The sequence below is a fragment of the Leptonychotes weddellii genome, chromosome 2 (genome assembly GCF_054177405.1).
Source record: "Leptonychotes weddellii isolate Sample4059 chromosome 2, ASM5417740v2, whole genome shotgun sequence".
Lineage (NCBI taxonomy): Eukaryota > Metazoa > Chordata > Mammalia > Carnivora > Phocidae > Leptonychotes > Leptonychotes weddellii.
This window is the reverse complement of record NC_138370.1, coordinates 34,873,115-34,889,047: the sequence shown is the minus strand read 5'-3', so window position 1 is coordinate 34,889,047 and position 15,933 is coordinate 34,873,115. Positions and strand designations below refer to the sequence as shown.

At 50.4% G+C, this 15,933-nt stretch overlaps 1 protein-coding gene across 2 annotated transcripts in view; it reads left to right on the top strand.

Annotated features, from left to right (window-relative positions):
• The window catches only part of LZTS1 (leucine zipper tumor suppressor 1), a 52,240-nt gene extending 38,031 nt beyond the window's left edge, over positions 1 to 14,209 (top strand). For both annotated transcript variants that reach the window (XM_006745246.3, XM_031041225.2), the window contains 3 exons: positions 4,609 to 5,086; positions 6,384 to 7,187; positions 9,737 to 14,209. In XM_006745246.3, coding sequence (XP_006745309.2) covers positions 4,742 to 5,086; positions 6,384 to 7,187; positions 9,737 to 10,408 — 1,821 coding nt within the window. In that variant the 5' untranslated portion in view covers positions 4,609 to 4,741 and the 3' untranslated portion in view covers positions 10,409 to 14,209. The remainder of the gene's footprint in view (positions 1 to 4,608; positions 5,087 to 6,383; positions 7,188 to 9,736) is intronic.
• The last annotated feature ends 1,724 nt before the right edge of the window (positions 14,210 to 15,933 follow it).

Below are 15,933 nucleotides of genomic sequence, written 5' to 3'. Positions count from 1 at the left end.
TGGAGATAATCTCAAACTTTAGAGCTCTTCTCTGTGTCAAGACCTAGGAAATGGAGAATAGAGATCTGGTGCTATGGGACAGGAATGCACTCAGGGGACCAAAGGCCACCATCCTGCACCCACTCCTCTCCTGCACTCCCTGGCATCATTTGTCTTCCTCCTCTCAATCCTCTAGGGCCTAGCACAGTATTCAGGCATCCACATTGCTACTCAGGTGAACCAAGAAGCTTACCTATTCCTAAAACCTTGTTGTCATCTTCCCAAAAGGGAAATGTGACTATGGCTAGAGGCCACGGACCCTGACTTCTCCTCCAGGCTTTCTCTTCCCCATCCCTGGAAACTTATTTTGTTATTCACAATGGGAGCCCTAACATCTCTGAGCCTTACCTGCAGTCCCCAGCATTGTGCTGTAGCATGGAGACCCTGGAATTTGGGTCTAGGTTCACGTCCCAGCTTAGCCACTGGCCAGTTAAATGACAAGGGCCACATCATGTAACCTCATGCCTCACTTCCTCATTTTGTTCTAGGAGCTATAGATTTGAAGTCTTTGCTTTCATAGAACTTATATATTCTGGTGAAGATGCACACAATAAACAAATTAAAAAATAATATTGTTTCAGGTTAAGCAATTGTTATGAAGGAAATAAACAGGCTGGTATAACAGAGAGTAATGGGGGACTTGGATTTTTTTCAAGGGTAACCATAGGTCACTGCAGAGGTAATATATTTGAATTTAGAACTGAAGGATGAGAAAGATCTGTGTGAAGAGCTAAGGAAAGAGAATTGTCAGCAGAGGTAGCAGCAGGTGTGAAAGCTCCTCAGTGGGGAAAGGCTTGGTGTGTTCACCAATAGGGGAGAGATGAGTCTGGCTATCCTTTCAGATGTGAGCAAGGAAAGAATGGGACGAGATAAGATTGGAGCAATAGGTAGAAACCAAGGCCTGCTTATTCTAGGAACAGTTCGAAGCTTTGAAGGGTTACCATCAGGGAGCATGACACTTACACTTCAGCTACTTAAGAAGAACAGACTGGGGAAAGACAAATTTGGAGGCCGTCTCAAGGATCGCATGAGAGGAGATGGTCCCGGAACAGGACAGCCATGAACAGATTTATGTAGCATGTCTGACGGATACTATAGTTATACTCCAGCTATGCTGTATGCTTCTTGAGGGTAACACCCTCATCTTGGCCTTCAGTTGATCACACATGCATTTGTAGAACACTAACCATGTGCCCAGCACTGCCCTTGACTTGTTAGTTTGCTTCATCCTCATATTGGTCCTATGAAATAGTTATTTTTTCCAATTTATAAGCAAGGAAACCTCAGAGAGGTTAATTTTGAAATTCATATCTGTGTGAGGCCATAGCCAACTGTCTTATCTCTACAACATTGTATATATAAATGTTCATAAATGTGTACTGGATGGGCAAAAAGTAAGTCACTCATTGCCCAAGTGGTGTAGTGCGCAGAGTGCAGGAGAGGCTTTTGGCTAAAAATAGCTTCCCTACATGGGACAACGGTAGAATTTTTTCTTCTTAGGATCTGAAGGCCCAGTTAAGCAAGAGATGGAAGATGTGGGGGTGAAAAACACATTTTGTCATCGTCAACTGGTAAATTAGCAGAGGATCTCTGTACTCCTGAGTAACATCATTGGGGATTGGGATGCAGGAAAGTTGCATCCCAATGGAACGGAGAGCACTAGTTCTGGAAGATGAGGTGAGGCATTGAAGATAACTTGGGGATGAAGAATGCTGCAGAGAACAACGACAAATACCAAGGAAAATACCTGCCAGTTATGGGGTGTCTATTGTGTAGGCATTTAGTAAATGTACCAGGCCTATTAGCTTATTTTGGTGTCTCATAAACTTCTCTTAACAATCCTGTGAGGTAGGCATAACTGTGTTTCCTGGATTCTAAGAAACCATCAACTTAATAAAAGCTTTTCAAAGAAAGCATACATTGTACTTACACCATGATGTCTTGTTGTGTTGTGCCTCTACTAGTGGAATATAGAATGCATTCATTCATAACATAACTACTTTACAGTTCAGGCTAACAATGCAAGTTTGAATTCAAGCCTTCATATTCAGAGTCTGAAGAGTCCTTTCTTCCACTCTGCACATACAGTGCCCTATAACCTGCCTGGGACTTCTTTCACACTTTTAGGATTAACGGTGTAACTTAGAGCAGAATAAAGAATACAAGGTTTCTTCTGCATTTCCTATTTTATTCAACTCATAGTCCCCCCACCCCCATCATCTATCTTTTAACTAAGAAATACTCCTTCACAATGCATGACAACCACATAGATTTTCCCAGCTTTGAAAGTCATGTGGCCTAAGCTTAGAGATTTGTCCAAATTTGCAAATGTGCTGGTGTTGACATCCCAACGTATTCCTCTGTGTGGTGACTGGCAAGGTTGTTGTTATTCTCAGCATTGGTTATAAAATGCATTCCTATTACTTTTTTTTAAGTTTTTTATTTTAATTCCAGTATAGTTAATGTATAGTAGTGATTCAACACTTTCATACTTACTGGGTGCCCATCACTGACGAGTGGATTCCTTAATCTCCATCATCTATTTCACCCATCCCTGCACCCACCTCCCCTCTGGTAACCATCACTTTGTCCTCTATAGTTAAGAGTCTGTTTTGTGGTTTGCCTTTTTCTCTTTTTTCCCCTTTGCTCATTTGTTTTGTTTCTTAAATTCTACATATGAGTGAAATCATATGGTATTTGTCTTTCTCTGACTGACTTATTTCACTTAGCATTATACTCTCTAGCTCCATTTATGTCGTTGCAAATGGCAAGATTTCATTCTATCTTAGGGCTGAGTAACAGTCCATCATTCATATATATATATATATATATTTCACCTCTTCTTTATCCATCCATCCCCCTCGGGCTGCTTCCATAGTTTGGCTATTACAACTAATGCTGCAATCAACATAGGGTACGTGTATCCCTTTGAATTAAGTGTTGTTGTATTTTTAGTGTAAATACCCAGTAGTGTGATTCCTGGATTGGGCATCCCTATTACTTTTAAAAGCATTTTAAACTTCTCAACATTCGGGGGTACAATTATTTCCCTCTTCTTTCTCTGCGGAATCCTCTCCAGTCAGGCCTTGGTTTCCACCCCTCCACCCAAACTGCTCTCGTCAAGGTCAGTGACAACCTACCTCCACATGGCCTGACCTGTTGACCAACTCTCAGTCAGCAGCAGCAGCACCTGACACCATCCTTACAAAACAGTTTCTTTCTTAGGTCTCCTCTATCAGTCAGAGCCTTCTCAGTTTCTCTTCCTCATTCCTCCTCACCTTCTGACCTCCATGAACCAGTCCTCAGACTTCTCTTATCTTCCCGCCTTCACTTCCGTAGTTATGTCACCTAGTTGCATAGCTGGCTTCTATAATCAACAGCTTTTACATGGAAATCTGCAGTTCTCCACCCATCCTACTGCCTACTCTATAGCACTCCTTGGATGTCTAATAGGCTCTGCAAACTTAATGTCTTAAACCAAACTCCTATTTTCCACCCCCACCTCATCCTAAACTGGTTCTTTTTGTGGTCTTTTGTACCTCAATAAATGGCAACTTATGTCTTCTAGTTGCTTGGATAAAAATATTGAGGTCATCTTGACTCCTCTCTTGCTCTCATTCCCCGCATCCAGTCCTGTAGCAAATCCTATCAGCTGGACTTTAAAATTACATCTAAAATGTAATCCACTGCTACCACCCTGGCCCAGTCGTGTTAGTCACTCGCCTAATGTAACTAGCCCACCACTTCCACCCAGGCCCATCAGCAGCTCCTTTTCCACCCTGCAGCCAGAGTGACCCTCTGCAGCCTACGATCAAGTAATCAACTGCTTAAAGCCATGTAGGGGCTCCTCAACTCAATCAGAGTTAAATCCCAGCCCTATGCCCAACCAGGCTCTATGTTTCCTGGTACCTGCTAGTTTTAACTTCTGCCTGTCCTATGCCCTCCACCCTCATTGCTAACTATTCTCCAGCCAGACTGGTCTCTTGACTGGTCTCACATATGCCAAGCACAGTCCACCACAGGGACTTAGGGCTTTTGTTCTTGGGGCTTCTGAGCTTCTTTTCTCTTCCCCCAGATTTCCACCTGGCTTGCTCACTCATTTTCTTGAGGTTTCTTCAAATGATACCACAACTGAGAGGCCTCCCTTGTGCCACCCATATAAAATAACCACCTCCCAGAATTCTACACTTACTCTGCTTAGTTTTCCCCCATAGCACATACATCACTAAGAATAGTAGACACTGATTTGCTGATGGCCTGTCCACACTACTCTGAGCACAAGTCCCGCAAGTGCAGGGACCGTAGCCGTGTTAGTCACTACAATATCCCGGGACTTAGAGGAGGGCCATCCCAAAGGAGGGTCTCAGTGAATGTTTGTTGAATTAGCAGACAAAGGAAGAATGAACAAAGAGTCCAGTAACAGTCAGGGCTGAGCTTTCGTTAGGAGAAGCATGCTTTCTCTACTGCTCAGATCTAGCAGTCTGAACCAACTCCTCTCCAAGTCACCATTGAGGACTGTGCAGTGACTGTCCCTTCTCAGGCTGACTTTTGCCTTCTGTCCGCTTCCAGGTGTTCAGCTCTGCCAGGCTCCTCGAGGCCTCTGCTATGACCACAGTTCCCTCGTGGTACCAGGACTGCCCTTTGCTGCCGCAGCCCCACCAGATCCCCGTTCTGCCCTATCTGTCCTTGGCCCCAAGCCAGCATGGGCAGTGTCAGTAGCCTCATCTCTGGCCACAGCTTCCACGGCAAGCACTGCCGGGCTTCACGGTACAAGCTGGGCAAATCCTCCCATCTCAAGAAGCTCAATCGGTATTCAGATGGGCTGCTGAGATTTGGCTTCTCTCAGGACTCAGGCCATGGCAAGTCCAGCTCCAAAATGGGAAAGAGTGAAGACTTCTTCTACATCAAGGTCAGCCAGAAAGCCCGGGGCTCCCACCACCCAGATTACACTGCACTGTCTAGTGGGGACATGGGCGGCCAGCCTGGGGTGGACTTTGGCCCGTCCACCCCATCCAAGCTTATGCCCTTCTCCAGTCAACTAGAAATGGTAAGCAAGGGTCTCTGGTAAGGGTGGGTGGGTCGGAAAACCAATAGAGACAAAATGGGGGTAAAGAGCAGGGAGGCAGGGAGGGGAATGGAGGCGGTGACACTAACATTTAACCCTCCGAGAGGCCAGAGCAGTGGTGGTAAGGGCGGAAGTGCTCAGTTACACCACAGAGATCAACGGCTGGACGAGGGAATTGAAGCACTGGTCAATCCCCTAATCTGGAAGCCCTGGGTGAGCCCTAATCAAAGAGCAAAGGGGAATGAAAGCCTTTCTGAGCTCTACTGGAATGCAACTGGTTGTCAAAGCAGGACCAAGAGCAGCATTTTCAAGTGCATGGCAAGAGGAGGGAGCTCTGTTGTCTCTGTAAGAGCCAATGGAGAGTCCACTTGGAGAGAGCTAGCCGCTTCTTTGCTAGCAGACTCCTGGAGGTGGGCCTTTCCCTCACTCGCTCCTCTGTGGTGCAGCAGCTCCTCACTCAAGCTGGGCCTTGGAAATATCTTTGGCTGCTGTATAAGAGCCAAGTTTGTCATCATCAGGTTAGCAAGGATGAGATTAAAAGAGCCCTACATACTCAGGAATCCAGCCCTTATGCCACCTCAAGCTTTCATGGGTCCCACCAGCGGACCTGAAAATTTTCCTAGTTAAGCCTTTGCCCCCACCTGGGGGGATGAATCCATGGGTTTGCTATACTCAGAAGAGACCCCCTTAGTTTGCAAAGAGCTTTCAGTTTTTCAAGTTAAAGGGCTTGTAGACTGCCGTGCACTCTCCCAATGAAAATGACAGTTTTCAGAAAAGGATTGTTATTTCAAGTGATCCTCCCACCCCTTCAATACTGGTCATAGCCAGTTTTCTTACTCCTGGCCTACTGGAAGGGGCAGTGAAGGTGAAGAAGGGATTGACCTCTACAAGGGCACCATGCTCGTCCAGCCTAATTGCTTTACCCTCTACCACCCAGAGACCCAGAGCCAGAGCCCTGGCCCAGGGGTCTCAGCCAGTGAACCTAAAAATGCTGTTTGTCATCTCAGGAGGGTGGGGACAAGCTTATGACAGGTTGGTAGTTTATAAAACAAAATGCCTGAGTCATCCTTAAGGATGGCCATCCCTAGACACAAAGGAATTTCTCCTTCCTGAGAGACACTCACCATATTCAGCTGCTTCATAGCCACAGGCAAGGTTGCCTGTGGCTATGACCAAGAAGGATGCTGTGTGGCTGGTACACATACCCAGGCAAGGGAGGGAAGGGTGCGAGGGGAGCTGAAGGAAGACATGGGATGGATACGGTTGTTTTCCTCACCAGGGCTCAGAGAAGGGTGCAGCGAGGCCCACAGCGTTCAAGCCGGTGCTGCCGCGGTCAGGAGCCATCCTCCACTCGTCCCCTGAGAGCTCCAGCCACCAGCTGCACCCTGCCCCTCCAGACAGGCCCAAGGAACAGGAGCCAAAGCCCAGCCTGTGCTCTGGGGCGCTGTCTGACTCCGGCCGGAACTCCATGTCCAGCCTGCCCACACACAGCACCAGCAGCAGCTACCAGTTGGACCCGCTGGTTACGCCAGTGGGGCCCACCAGCCGTTTTGGGGGCTCAGCCCACAACATTACCCAGGGCATCATCCTCCAGGACAGCAACATGATGAGCTTGAAGGCTCTGTCTTTCTCTGATGGGGGTAGCAAGCTGGCCCACCCAAGCCAGGTGGACAAGGGTTCCTCATGTGTGCGTTGCCCCATCTCCACAGACGAGTGCACCATCCAGGAGCTTGAGCAGAAGCTGCTGGGGAGAGAAGGAGAGCTGCAAAAGCTGCAGCGCAGCCTGGAGGAGAAGGAGCTGCCCTCCAGCCAGGCCTCCGAAGAGCGGCAGTGGCGCTGCAAGGAGGGGCGGGAGGGCCTGGAGCAGAAGGGCAGCAGCAAGCCGAAGCAAGCCTCCCAGAAGAGCCAGCGCACGCAGCAGGGGCTGCACCTCCAGGTGCTCCAGCTCCAGCAGGAGAAGCGGCAGCTCCGGCAGGAACTTGAGAGCCTCATGAAGGAGCAGGACCTGCTGGAGACCAAGCTTAGGTCCTATGAGAAGGAGAAGACCAGCTTCGCCCCCGCGCTGGAAGAGACCCAGTGGGAGGTGAGGCTTTACCGTCTGGGCTGCGGGGGGTGGGGGTGGGGGGTCAGGTGTTTGATGCCAGTCCCCGTTTCTCCAGGTCCTAGCCCATGGTGTGTGAACACAAATTGCCTAAGCAGAGTGAGCCAAAGTGCCAGCCTTGGGACCCAAAGAAGGGGCTATGATTTGTGTGAGTTTCCTACTCTCTGCTACCCCAGGGCCTCATGGCCTCCAGAACTGAATTTACTAACTGAGTCACTGACTGAGAAGCTGGAACCAGGAGCACGGAGGCCTCACTGGGCAGTCCGAGGGCCGACCCACTTCCTCTTGCGGGAGGCTCAAAGGAAGCACAAGCCGTTCCTGAGCCTGAGTTCACACTGGTTCAAGAGACCACAAGAGAGCAGAGACCTTGTTACTTTTGAGAGAAGGTACCCCACCCACCAGGAAGAGTGACCTCACTTGGGGCAGGTATCACTGACAGAATGGCTCATTCCTCATAGAAGTGTAAGTGGGGCTTTGTTTGGTGGGCTGCAATGGAAACATGAGCAGGAGAAGGGCACATAGCACCTAGAAACGAGGCATCTGGACCTGGCTTTGCTGGAGAGCCTGCTTAGCTTCCACATCCTGCTCTCCAGAAGGTAGCTTTCCTCACCTGAAGGGCCTCTCAAGGTGGTACAGGGGGCGGGGGGCGCTGGTAGGGGTGTGGGCATGGTGGCTCTGGCATTCTCCCCAAAGACTCCTACCCTGGAAAGGAACTGAGGAGGCAATGTGTCTGGTCAGACCAGCGCCACCTGCAGGTGCTGGTGACACATTCTCAGCAGCACAGCTTCCTATATGCCCTGCAGCTTTCTGTACGTACTCTGGAAATTGGAATGACAAGTGTTATCAGGAGTAGAGGAAAAGGATCCTTTCTATGGCAGAGATGAACAGGGGGACTGGACAGGTGAGAAGGGAAAGTCGCTTGTGTTTGCCAGGTCTCCCAAAGAGGAAAGGATGCTGACCGTGGGAGCAGTGCCTGTCCGCTTTCCCATTGATGTTGGCAAAGCAGACCCCACCCCAGCCATTGTTTTTCAGCCAGGGCTCAGGACACATTGGGGCAACTCAGAGATATAAGCTAGTCCTGGCGCTAGGCATCCATCCTTATTTGCCCAACCCCCAACTACGCTGGGCATTGCCGTGACCTCATTCCCAGATTGTCCAGTCAGGCTGTACAGCAAAACAATAAAAAAAATAAATATTTAAAATAACACGTAAATATATTACAAACATATTTAGAATGATAATAATTTATCAAGTGTTTATTAAGTGCCAAGCCCTAGGTTCTCCCATTTTATCCTTATAATAACCCTATGAAGTAGGTACTGTTACTAATCCTTAATTTAGTTAAGGAAACTGAGGCAAGTTAAATGACTTGCCCACGGTGGGTCACCACATAATAGGTATCAGAGCCAGGATTTGATCTCAACACTTTGGCTCCAGAGTTCACGTTTTTAATCACTACTCCATAGTACCACAACAACAACATAGTATATCGCCAGGACCAGCCAATCATATCATATCATATATGATCCAGCCAGGACTCAAAGGCAGGCCCATGGCCCAACCATGACTATATGTTGCTCCCTCCATGAAACAAATACAGGCTTGGTCTTAGAAAGGCATCCTTGGTCCCACACAAGCATTGTGGGTAGAGCTCTGCATTGCTTCATAAGTGGCTCATGAGCACAAGGGGTTGGGGGTTACTACTGTGAGTGAAGTGAGGAGAAATTAAGGTGGCTTCTGGTCTTGATCCAAGAATCCATTCTATAGAGGCCCAGGCCCTGACCTTCATTCTGTCCAGCTTTCCCACAGGCCGGCAGGAGAAAAGTCATTCTTGTGACACGGCCGGCCAGACTGGTCTTGATCTTCTTTTGAGCCACCTATGACCCCAAATGACCAAGACCCCGGAGACCCGTGGATCTGAATCAGTGCCTTTGGTTTTGTCTGCTGCTCTTGGCCAACTTTTGAAAAGAAATAAGAATAGAAAGGGTGGAGGGGCAGGGCAGGGGGAGAACATAGTAGCTCTCCGTGTGGCAGATCTGAATTTGACACCCTGAGCCAGGTGTGTTGCTTGTCATTGGAGTGCAGCGGTTAATGATTGAAGACAGTCTTTATCCCAGTAGGGAGAGAGGGGAGCTGGGTGTGCACAGGGGTGAGGTCAGAGGATATGGGCACAAACATGAATCATAGAAGTTTGGCAGACACAGAAATCAATATCATTGATTGTTAAGTGTGGATGATGGAGCTATGAGTAGTGGTCACTGATTTACACATAGCCGTGGGTTTGGGTACAGATTGAGATTTAGACTCTGATTTGGGATTGAGGCAGGCATGTGGACGGACCAAGTCAGGCTACAGAATGAAAGGAAGCTCAGAGAGGGGCTCGGCCTTCATGGGTCACCCAGACCGTCATGCTCCTGAGATACCGTGTCAGGACCAGCCTAATTCTTTAGGCACTTAAGATGTTACTTGCCCCGGGTAAGGACCTCTTACATCTTAGCACTTTCTCTTCTCCCCCACCCAACCCTTGGCAGGTGTGCCAGAAGTCAGGTGAAATCTCTCTCCTGAAGCAGCAGCTGAAGGAGTCCCAGACAGAGATCAATGCCAAGGCTAGTGAGATCCTCAGTCTGAAGGCGCAGCTGAAGGACACACGGGGCAAACTGGAAGGCATGGAGCTGAAGACTCAAGATTTGGAGAGCGCTTTGCGCACCAAGGGCCTAGAGCTAGAGGTCTGTGAGAATGAGCTACAGCGCAAGAAAAATGAGTCTGAGCTTCTCCGAGAGAAGGTGAACCTGCTGGAGCAGGAGCTGCTGGAGCTGCGGGCCCAGGCTGCCCTGCAGCGGGATGCTGTGTCTCTGGGGCCAGGACTGGGGCCTGGGCCAGGGACTACTTTCTCTGAGGACATCCCCGCCCTGCAGCGGGAGTTGGAGCGGCTGCGTGCAGAGCTGAAGGAGGAGCGGCAAGGCCACGACCAGATGTCGTCAGGCTTCCAGCATGAGCGGCTGGTGTGGAAGGAGGAGAAAGAGAAGGTGATCCAGTACCAGAAGCAGTTACAGCAGAGCTACCTAGCCATGTACCAGCGGAACCAGCGCCTGGAGAAGGCTCTGCAGCAACTGGCCCGTGGGGACAGTGCAGGGGAGCCCTTTGAAATTGACCTTGAAGGGGCCGACATCCCCTATGAGGACATCATAGCCACTGAGATCTGAGGGGCCTACCGGGAGAGGGAGAGCCAGGGATCTGGCATCGGGAGGCAGGGGTACAGAGCCTGTCATGGAGGGCTCCTCTCCCCACTCCCCTGCTCAGTAACTCAGGCCTCTGTGAGAGGCCTTCCCCAAGGCACAGACTGGGATTCTCCAGGGGAGGGGGGGGAGGAAGGACTGCTACATAACCTTGGCAGCCCTTGCCCACATTCCAGCATTTACCATCCCTGCAGCCCACCAGACCTCTAGCTTTCCTAAGAGACGGGTTCAGGGATCTCCATCATTTGGTTAAGAGGTCTCTAAACCTTGCCTTTTGTTCAAAAATACTTAGACCCTCTCCCAGGGATGGTGGTAACTGCCGTATTGGCCGATGGCCACCCCAGGACAGAAGCTCCCTTTTGCCTCTTCGCACAACTGCTTTTTTTGCCCCTGGACACATTGGGATGGCTTGAGAGTAGAAAGAAGCCATCTGTGATCATAAACCTTAGAACCTGACCCGGTCATAACCTGAGCTGTTTTTCTCTGGCCTCAGAGTTGTAGGGGTTGGATTTTGGTATGGAGAACCTGGCTTAGCAACATCAGAGCTGTCCCAATCCTAGAAAGCCACAAAAAGGAGGGGAAATCTGGGGCAGCCCAGGAATGTCTAGACTCAGCAAAGCCCAGAGGGGGTCAGAGGGAGAAGCCAGGTAGTAATGGCCAGACCCTGCTGGGCCCTGCTAACTGAAGGTAAGCAGCCTTTGGACAGCTGGTAGCCATTGAGCTCAGTGACCACTCTTCTTAAAGCCATAGACACTGAGGTCCTGGGGAGGGGAAGATTGTGACACAGGGAAGCTGTGGTTTTCCAAATTTCCCTGGGACAGCCTCCAGATCTTTCCTCATGGGGCTAGAGGTAGGGGTGCCCCCACGTGATTTAAATTGGCCAGTGGCTACTCTGAACTTACTTTCTTCTCAAGAATCCAGCCTTTGCTGGATCCAGAATAACCTATATACGACGAAAATGGCGCAGGGATGATCTGACATTTCCCTCCTTTGCCTGTGGCTCAGTTGAGTGGCACACACTTTCCCCTTTGCATTTCCAGTGCTAAATTCAGACAAGACTCCTTACAGGTCAGGAACAATCCCAGAATTTGGTGGGCCAGAGTCCCAGGCAGGGAGAAGAGACACAAATACAGCCTAATGAACAGCCCCAGGGCCACTGGCTAGCTTCCCTCCACCTGGGCCCCACAGGAGCCCCCAGTTGTAGAGAATCCAGAAAGCTTCAGTTTGCTAGGGGCTGGGCCAGTGCCTGGGGGAGGCTGGTGTTTCTCGTCTGAAGATGTGCAGAGCTGGGGGAGGAGAGAATGGTGGGGTTTCTTACTTGGTTGCTTGGTTCAGAGGGACAAAAAAAAAAATTTTTTTTTTTTTTTTTAGTCTTCTTTCTTTTTTTCTTTCTTGTCTTTTCAGAAGCAAGCCAGATCTAGCAGGCAGCCAGAACTGTTCCAGGTTCTATTTTTGACTCAAGCTACAGCTGTTGTTCTTTCTTAGGACAGCCAAGCCTTGCTAGATTCCTGAGCTTCATGCCTGCTTGCTGAGAGGGGTTCACTGAGGTAGGAGAGATGAGAGAGTCTGGGTATTTAGCAGTCTGAGACCAAACCCCCTGGGTCTGCCTCCCTGACCACAGTCCTTACAGGACCCAGAGTGGGAGTGGGAGCTGCTTCTTGTCACCTCCCCCCCCCCACCCTTCAGAGCCACCGCATTCTTTCCCTGAGTCGGGCTGAGAGCAGGGCCATCTTCCCTGCATTTGGCTCTGCCTTCTGGTCCCTGGGGTTAAGCTGTGCCCATGACAGAGGAGCTTTTCTGGAATTTCAAGCCACTGGTCTTAGTCATAGGGCAGATTTAAACCTGAAATGGATAGGCTAAACGTCCCCTTCCTGCCTGGAGGGCAATGCCCTCCATTGGGCACAGTGCAGGCCCTCAAGTCAAAAATGTCCCATTCCCTCTGCCACACTGTTAGAGGGTGGGAGAGGGATGGTAAAATATCTTTCAACTGAGAAGGCACTTTGAGACCAGAAAACAAAGTGGGTGACTCCATCCAGTTTACAGAGTTTTATTCAGGGTAACTTACTGACAGGGAGAATCGGGTGGAGGATGGTCCAGGCACTGCATGCAGTTATTCTCCACAAAGTCTGGACCTTCATCCACAGATTCTATAAAGCGAGGGGACACACAGGAGGGCATTACAGTGAGATTCAAGGGTTTGCACGCACCTAATGGACAGCTAACCTTTAATTAGATCTGCAGCACCGCCTGTGCCTCAGGAAAGACTATGTTCTCTTTAGCAGATTCATGGGAGGCCTAACAGCCTCCCCCAATCCCAGCCTCCGAAGGTATTTCTAAGGTATGTATGTTAACCTCCCAGGGGCCCAGAACACAGCCCCAAGAGAGGTCATCAAGCAACACGAGCAAGATGGAGGGCCCACGATGGAGTCCGTACTGTCAACTGTCAGCACTGCTACACACAGCGCTCAGCCTGGGCCTTGTTTGAGTTCCTTTCCCCAGTGAGACCGCCATGAGATAGAGGGGCTGCTGCTCCCCACCCAGGCTGGAGATACCCCACTGCTCTCCACCCCCAGAGAGCAGCCAAAGCCCTGTGACCTGCCCTCTAGACCTTGCTGAGAAGAGATGGGTGCTAAGCCCAGGGGAGGACACTCAGGGGCAAGGTCTGTGCTCCACCATGGTGTGACCATACCAAGCACTCTGCATCCCTGCCTAAGGCCAACCCGTGAATGCCCCCCCCCCCCCACCAGCTGAAGGCCGCAGGGTGGCCCACAGTGGCACCAGAGTGCAACAGTGTCCTGTAACATAGTGATCTTACCGCCATGTGGTTTTTCTTCCCTTCCCTATGGAAAAAAACATCCTTACTATTCCCGGACCATGCCAAACCCAGCCTCTCCAGAAGGAGCCTCTGAACAACAGAGGCTGAGCGGGGACTGGGAAGTCAGATGACAGGGGCTTCAGAGCAGACGGCCTGGCCCAGGGCCAGCCAGCATGAGCTCGCTGCCCTTCGCTCTGAATACTCCTGCCGGCATGCTTGCTCATTCAGTCAGATCGACCTGCTCTGCTCTTCCAAAGGATGCCCGGCCTGAAAACGCTCTGCCTGCCTGCAAAGAGAGAGCAGCACCCGGTACCACCTCGCCAAGAAGGGCACTCTGCCTCCAGGCCTTGCAATGACCAGAGTCTCTCAGGGCTCCCCCTGGGGCATGTCTTCTGGCTGCTGGGTCATTCAGGTAACTGCTGCTGGGTGCACTCTGGCCCCCATAGGCACTGAGCTCTACAGGGCCTGGGGAGGGTTAGCTCTCCTCTGAGAAACACTTGCTGACCCTCTGCTCCTTGCCCTACTCTTGTCCCGGCCCAGCCTGGGCCATCTCTTGCTGATGGAGCCGCAGCTTTGGGAGAGGGCTTTCCCTATGGGTCCTGAGTTCTCCTAAACCGGAGCTGCCATGGCAGGAGGCTGTGCACCCTGTCCAGTGGGCGCTTCTTGCGTGGTCCATCTTGTGCTGAGTCTGCAGGCAAAGCTGGAACCTCCAGCCAAGGCTGGCTTTGGATAGACTGGCATTTGGAAGAATATGTACATAGTTATTTTTCTCTGGGTTGTTTCTTGTTTTGTTTGTTTTGTTTTGTTTTTTGTTTTTTTGGGTTTTTTTTTTTTTTTTGAGTTGCTTTTGACAGCTTCATTTTATTTTTGATGCCCCTTCTTGGCCATGTAAACTATCTCTGATAATTTTATGTTTCTATTTATGAATAAAGAATGCCATTTCTCATGCCCTCCAGAGCTACTTTTGTCTCCTCAAGCTACCCTGCTTCTCCGCTATGGTATGGCAGCTCCTTGGGGCGCCTCCATCTGGAACAGGAAAGGTGATGTCTCTCCCTGCCAATGAAGGAAATGCAGACAGCCTTGATGAAGGCAGTGTTGGCCAGGGGGAAAGCATGGGCCTTGGCATCAGGTAGACTTCCAGGCAGTCTGTACCACTCTCCAACCCTGTAGTTTTATCTGTGAAATTGACCCCGAGGAAGGAGAAAAGGAGACGAAGGGACATGGTTGTCTGTAACGCACAGGGTCCTCTCCAAAAGAGAACTCCTTCCCAAGCCCCAAACTTAGGCCTCCCCTCCCCCACTGTCTAGCTGCTCACCTCACCAGCCAATTCCTTGACCCATTGACTCCAGCCTCTTTGGCAGGAGACCTGAATGACTATTGTTGCCACTACCTCCGGGCCTCCCCTCTGGGAAGGTGTGGTCACCACGGTGGCCATCTGTCCAGTCTTCTCCATGCCAACCTGCCTTGTTCACCTGGACAAGCATTCCCAACTGCTCTGGGCTCAAATCCTACACTCAAAGGGCTTCCACTCAGGTGGCAGGAGACAGAAGGGACATGTACAAAGGAAACGGAACATATGACGGATAAATGGCAATGCCTCTGAGGTGGGACAAATCAGGGTCTCTAGGGAAGGTGGCAGGCAGGAACGGGTCTGGGGGACCAGTATGGGACAGAAGAAGAGTGAGCAGAAAGGGAAAGACAGGATGGACATCCCAGGACAGGCATTCCCACCAACCTGGGGCTTCCTGCCTGTCTATGCAGGTGACAGGAGCAGCACTGGAGGTTGGAGAGGCAGGAGGCCAGGGTGCGGTGGACCTCCAAACTCAAGGAGGGCCAGGCAGCTGAGAAGTGAGCAAGCCAGGACAGGAGCCTGCATCTGTCTAATCCCAAGGCCCAGCACTCTGACAAATGGGTCGTATCAGCCCTGGAATAACCCTTCTTGTTCTTTGTCCTGAGCTGGCTCATGGCGGGGAGGCTGTTGCATTGGTGACACCCACTGAAATAGGCCTCCCACTAATCACACCCCGCTTTGGCCCCCTCCCCTTTAGTTCTGGCGGGCCCTAGGACTCACATTCACCAATCGAAGTCAGTAGAAGTGAGGCTCCACCAGTTCCAGCCCAAGCTTAGAAGGCAGCCTAAGCTTGGGAGCTTCCAATTTTATATTCCTGGGGGCCCTGCGCTGCCATGTACAAAGCCCCTCTAGTCTGCTGGAGAGACCTCATGGAGCAGGAGGGCTCCTGTTGCCCCCGCTAGGCTCTAGCTAAGTGGAGTTGATCCATCAGACCCCATGGAGCAGGGATTTGCTTCCTCCACTCTGCCCTTTCACAATCCTGACCTCAGAACCATGAGCACATTAAATGCCAGTGTTTTTAAGCCACTAAATTCAAGGTGATTTCTTATGTGGCATAGAAATAGATAACCAAACACTCTCTGGTGACCCCCCCTTACTTGCCACTTCAACAAGACTCTCTCTGTCTATTGGGCTAGGAGTAATAGAAACGGCTCCTGGGAAGGGATGGGGCAATGGAAAAGACTGCTTTAGTGGCAGGAAGGGCAGCAAAGTAGGGAGCAAAGCCTTCTCCCTGCCCATCTTCCCCTGGAGTGCTGTTGAGGACATAAGCCTTTCTTAAGCCCCCAAACCTACTTACTATTTTAGAAAAAAAAAGATCAAAAGGGA